Raw genomic sequence first — 6,303 nt, forward strand, 5'->3', positions numbered from 1 at the left:
TCCTTTAATCTACCCATGGAAACAGAAATCACCTTATTAGGACCACGGGATATCAGATTAGGATCCAGAACCGATATAAACAGAGAGATGATTTGTAAAACCCTTTATGTTCATTGATTGTATTTAGTCTACGTACAAGTGGGTCCCATGTGTCTGGGACAGGAGGAGAGAACCGTCTATCACGTGTTATAGCAAATAGAATGAAGCTTCCACATCAGTCACATTTCCAAAATATCTGCAGCTTCTCTAGATGAATCTGCTCCAGATTTACAAAGAGCCTGGCTGCAGAGGTGTTGGAGCTAGAACCTGGTGTGACTCCGGTTTCTCTCACAAGCTGAATCAAAGTTTCTCGTGTCGAATCAGAGTCTTAGGTGAACAGGGACACAACTGGTGTGCTTCACATCTGGAACAGGTGGAAACAGATGTAAACAAACGGATTCTCGACCGGAAGCTGTCCGTTCAGACACTTTAAGGTGTTTTTTATCAAACGGCAGCTCAATGGCCCGAGGGTCACGATCACGACCGACGGTGCGGACGAGTCGTTATCGGGTTCAAGGAGGAAGCGACGCCGGGAGGGGACATTACCTGTCCGGTGATACCGGTGATGAGCGCCACCTTCCTCGTCTCCTGCGGCTGTGCGTTCGCGGCGGAGCCAGCGGCGTTGGACTGGGAGCACTGGGCCATCTCTTACCGGTGGAGTGTTGACGGGTTTTGGGACAGAAACGAGAGACACAACCGGAGAGAAGCGAGCGTGTGTTGACGGCGAGAGCCCGGTGGAACGTTACGAAGACCTGACGTACCAGGAAGAGCCGGCGGCAGCGGCCAATCGGAGAAGAGCAGGTAGCGGCAGCAGAGGAGGGCTCAACAAAGAGGGGAGCGAGTCCGAGAGGAAGAGGACTGCGAGCACCACAGCGACACCAGCAGGATGGGAGAAGAAGTGCAACATATCCTTTTAACACCCCGGAAGTCCCTTTTATTTTTCCTTTATTCGTTATTAAACAGGGACAAAAGCATTAATCTCAAAATCTGTTTAAAAGATTTAGTCCAGATTTTGTTCAGATTTAATTCAGCTATTTTCTACCTGCAGTCCTTGGGCAGATACAGTCTAAATAAAACACCAAATACCAAAACATTAATTTAAGTTGTCATGATCAACCACCAAGATGTTTGTGTTTTAATCACTCAGATGCACACACCGTGCTACTGAAGGAAAATCATTATACTTGAGAAATTAACAAACTCCTAAAAGCTTTAAATGAAACTTAACGTTGTCTTTAAAGCATTGGCCAGTCATGTCTTTACCATGCAAATATTAACTTGCAAGAAAGATGGGGCTTCAGGGGCTCTGTACATCCTCATAAATAACAATAATCAATATGGATGTATTCCTGATGTATTCTAATATGGGTTCATTTGAAAATTCTTCACAATTTTCAATATGGGGAGCTGGCAGGAGAAACTCCAGATATTGTCCACAGCAACTGTCTCTGACATTTGGTTTCTTGAATGCTATCTGGAGTTCAGGGAATTTCTAAAAAAGGAGTTTTATTGTTTTTGGATTTTTCAAAACTGCTCTCTGATCCGATAGAGAATTCTTTCTATTCCTCAAACAAAAGCTTTAAGGAAAGGTGTAACTGACTGCTGGGAAAATAAATTGTTTGATCAAGCTCACACTGAACTAAATCAACATAGGTTACAATGCAAGAATTGTCAATGTGTGCTGTCTAGCTCAACGTAATGAGGCAAACAATTGCTTCTCATCCCGGATAGAGATGCACCTCACCCTTGTCAATCAGATGCCAGCGAGTCAAATCTATTCATAAGAAATGAACCTACATAGCAAAGAATGCTGACACGTCTTTTTGGGACAGAAAATGTGACTCAGGCTTCAGGTAGATAGTGGCACCTGTCTTTTGAGTTTAACTGCAAATTCTATTAAACTGAAAAACACCTAAGGAAACAAGCTGTGCCTCTGAACCTGCCCCCGTGGCCCTTTCACTGAGTACCCGTCAAGTTTCACACCCTCTGACGTTTCCTTTGTCTTATCAGAAACCACACATTCAAATATGCAAGGAACAGACCTGTTGTGTAAGAGACACAATTATATACTAGCATAATTTATTACACAACCCAGGACACACTCTTAAAGGGACCAGCCTGGACGTCCCACCTGCTGCACTCCGATAGATTCAAATCAGCCCATAACTCAATATGAAGAGGAATTTTGTGCTCACTTTACATCTATCCCACAATATCCGCTTCCTCATGAAAAGACAGGAGGCATTTGAGCTGAAATACAATCTTTCCTCGACAAAGGAACAATAGTGTTGTGTAGCCACACCCCCTGCTTCCTGGAAGGAAAACCAGAGGACAGATAGGTTGCAGGAACTCACAGTAAGTACAATGACGTCAACGTTGTTGCTCGACGATTCAAGGTTTTTTCAGAGACACAACTCAATTTGAAAGGAGCAGAAATAAAAAGAAAAGCAAAAGAAACAGGACAGAAAACCAGAACACCATAGAGGTCACATGGGCTCTTGATAATGAAAATAATGTTTTTTTCCCCCAGAAGAGTCAAATATTTGCGCCAACTCAACCAGCTGCAACTGTAAAATGCCATTTCATATATATATATAGACATAAGCTGGTAAAGGGTAATATAAAAACTATGTTATAGTATTCAATGAATTGTGTTGTATTTGGTGGCATTTCAGCACGTGACAGATTTTATTTAGTGAGTTACTGCTCTACAAAATATGAGCAATCTAATGCTAAGGGGAGAGAGATGGTCTCATGCAAATAATTCTTGTAAAACTGGTTGTGCAAATGTCCCCATTCTTGTGCCACTCCCTGGGAGATCACATTACACAGGGTGAACCTGCTCCTCATCCATTCAACACATATCTTCTGTTGGTTTAGTTGTATAATTTGTCTTGTTCTACAGCTCCCTGCCAAACGCGTGGTCGGTTAAACATCCTGATCATAAACCCGGACGAGGACGTGTCAGTGACACAACACTTTGGATTTCATATTATAAAACGAAGAGTCGAGTCAGCAGTTTGTGAGGTTTTTTTTATGTAGGTGAGAGAAGTCTAACCCTAACCCAATAACGATTGCTGGGACCCCCCCCCCCCCCACACACACACACCTAAACACAGAGCATGTTGTGCTTGATGAAGGAATGTTGTGTTTTTGTAGAGATGGCTGGTGCCTAGGCCAAGATAAACACAACTTGAGGAGCAGAACTTGATACGTGGACCCCGACTGAGGAAGAAGATCCACTTCACTGGATCCACGCTCGTAACAGGAGCAATCAAACGCTCCGAGCGGCTCCTGGTCTCTTGTTGTTCTTGTACATTTGACCATGTACGATAACAGCTGCTCCCGCAGAGCGCTGCATGATGGGAGGTGTGATTTCATTACTGTCTAAGACAAACATCGTCGTATGAAGAAGCAAAATAAAGAAGTTCTAGTGATCCTGAGAAACGCAGCGTGTGCTGTTCATCCGGCTGAACAACAGACCGGTTACTGCTTCTCTTCTCTTCTCTGCTCTTCTGTTCTTTGCTCTTCTCGTCTTTTCTTCTTCTCTTCTCTTCTCTTCTCTTCTCTTCTCTTCTCTTCTCTTCTCTTCTCTTCTCTTCTCTGCTCTTCTGTTCTTTGCTCTTCTTGTCTTTTCTTCTTCTCTTCTCTTCTCTTCTCTTCTCTTCTGTTCTTTGCTCTTCTCGTCTTTTCTTCTTCTCTTCTCTTCTCTTCTCTTCTCTTCTCTTCTCTTCTCTGCTCTTCTGTTCTTTGCTCTTCTCGTCTTTTCTTCTTCTCTTCTCTTCTCTTCTCTTCTCTTCTCTTCTCTTCTCTTCTCTTCTCTTCTCTTCTGTTCTTTGCTCTTCTCGTCTTTTCTTCTTCTCTTCTCTTCTCTTCTTTTCTCTTCTCTTCTCTTCTCTTCTCTTCGACTCTCTTCTCTACGACTCTCTATCTCTGCTGCCTCTTTCAAATAAAGACAACAAAGTACAACTTGAGAGGGATTAGACTCAAAGACATTAAATAAATAAATAAAAATTCAATAACGGTGTCTTTAATGTATACGTTTAACTTTGTTTAATTAAATCAAGCTATTTACTTTTTTGTCTCAAACTCAACATAATGTATTTCACACAGAAATATTATTATTGAAATACTTGAAGGATTTAGGAAGATTTATTCCATCAATCAATCAGTGAAAGTTTGACAATATTTAACCCCTTACTGCCTGAATTAATTATATAAAAAAAATATTATTTGTGTCATACAGATACTAAATTAATTGGAGATTGTTAATTTCAATATAGCATATCCGCTAGATATAACTCTAGGTATGTAGATATAACATTAGGCATAATGGGGCATAACCCTAATTTAACACATTTTCCGGTCTCTGGTATGTAGATTATTATATTGATGCTGCTTTTGCTTTAAATTGAATAACAACATATATTTCTGTACAATCATTGCTGTTCCATCCCCACAGTATTTCAAATACACCTTAATATCTCAAAATAACTTCGCTGCACAGTCCAAAGGTGCTAGTATATATTTTCCACTCCGACCACTAGATGGCGGCAGAGTGCCTCCAATTCCTTCCTTGGTATGTGTAGTATTTGCACCATCGGGCAAAATTGTCACCTCGGTGGCATTAAGACCAGAATGGGGTTTGAGGGGAATTCGCGACATTCGTCCACAAGGGGTTAAGACCTCAAATGGAGACTAACCTCGAGCCCCATCATCCCTCCTCTTCATCCCCCGGCTGCTGAACACAATGACTGAGTTTCCGTGTGTTTCCCTGGAACGTTCGACAGAAATAAACAAAATCCTGGAGATTGAATTGAGATGAGGCTCATTCTGGCACGGTGATCTGATGATGAGAATGATAATTCCAATTTCAGGTTTCATGAAGGGTTTTCATGTAACTGTGTAAACCGAGAACTGTGTTCACAGGAGAAAGAAAAGGTGTCTGCAAATCAATTCTCTCCAGTTCTTCACTCCTTCTTTTCTTCTCACCCTCTCGCTGTCTTTCCCAGCAGCTAAAGATTCCCCCGCCTGCACAGAGACGTTTATTTATTCAGGTGAAACGATGCTGAGATGAAGATACTTGAGTTTGTTAATGAAATTTGAGAATCTCGCCGCTCCATTTATGTTGCAATAATCCTAAATTTGTTCAAGCATTGTATTTTCTGTATATTACATTGTATCTGTACAGGTTAATAGTGCCCGTCTAGTTCCACACACACTCCCTTCTCTCTCTTAGCAGTACCAGAGGTAAGCAGCTGGATAAAGGACCAACCAGCAGGACATTGTGGTGTCTTCACTCAGGTACTTTCATATCTAACTCAAGACGTGAGGACACAATTGGATTTAGGAATGCAAGCTTTAGACTTAACTGTCCAATAGTAGGCAAACACCTACAGGTAACATAGAGAGGGACATCGATAGATAGATAGATAGATAGATAGATAGATAGATAGATAGATAGATAGATAGATAGATAGATAGATAGATAGATAGATAGATAGATAGATAGATAGATAGATAGATAGATAGATAGATAGATAGATAGATAGATAGATAGATAGATAGATAGATAGATAGATAGATAGATAGATAGATAGATAGATAGATAGATAGATAGATAGAGAGAGAGAGAGAGAGGTAGGTAGGTATGTAGGTAGGTAGGTAGGTAGGTAGGTAGATAGATAGATAGATAGAATTTTGAATTGTGGATAGATGGATCATGAAACTGGTCATGGACGTGGGAAATAGAATTGTGTGTGAGGCCCTCTACAGGCCATCTTATAAAACTGGACTTCTGGAGAGAAAAAACTGGACATTTATGAATTTCTCTTTGTCCTTCCATTTATTTATATATCAGAAAAAATATATATTTTATTATATTACTTTTATTCTAGAGGCAGGAAGCCCATAAAGGTAGTTTTACTGTTTCCCTTTTATTTTTTCACTCTTCTTGGCATTTGAGAATGTGGATAAGTAGGAATATGAAGCAAATGAAGCATAATATTCCCCATATATATATATATATATATATATATATATATATAAATAAATATATGTATAAAACTCTGTTTAGCTAATAGCAAATTCACAGATATAATAACCAGGTCCTGTTATTTATTTCCATTAATGTGAGAAACACTGAATTATTTCTTGGTGTGCTTTATTTATTCATATTCTTCATAATCTACATTTATTCATCTCGTTACACAAGAAAACTTGAAAAAAAGAAAGAAAGAATAATAAAATCAATTAAACAATAAA

At 40.0% G+C, this 6,303-nt stretch overlaps 1 protein-coding gene across 1 annotated transcript in view; it reads right to left on the reverse strand.

Annotated features, from left to right (window-relative positions):
- Positions 1–800, reverse strand: part of gmds (GDP-mannose 4,6-dehydratase) — a 131,646-nt gene extending 130,846 nt beyond the window's left edge. Inside the window, exon 1 of the mRNA XM_062395820.1 lies at positions 586–800. Coding sequence (XP_062251804.1) covers positions 586–684 — 99 coding nt within the window. The 5' untranslated portion in view covers positions 685–800. The remainder of the gene's footprint in view (positions 1–585) is intronic.
- Between the last annotated feature and the right edge of the window lie 5,503 nt (positions 801–6,303).

This window comes from Platichthys flesus, chromosome 9 (assembly GCF_949316205.1).
Source record: "Platichthys flesus chromosome 9, fPlaFle2.1, whole genome shotgun sequence".
NCBI lineage: Eukaryota > Metazoa > Chordata > Actinopteri > Pleuronectiformes > Pleuronectidae > Platichthys > Platichthys flesus.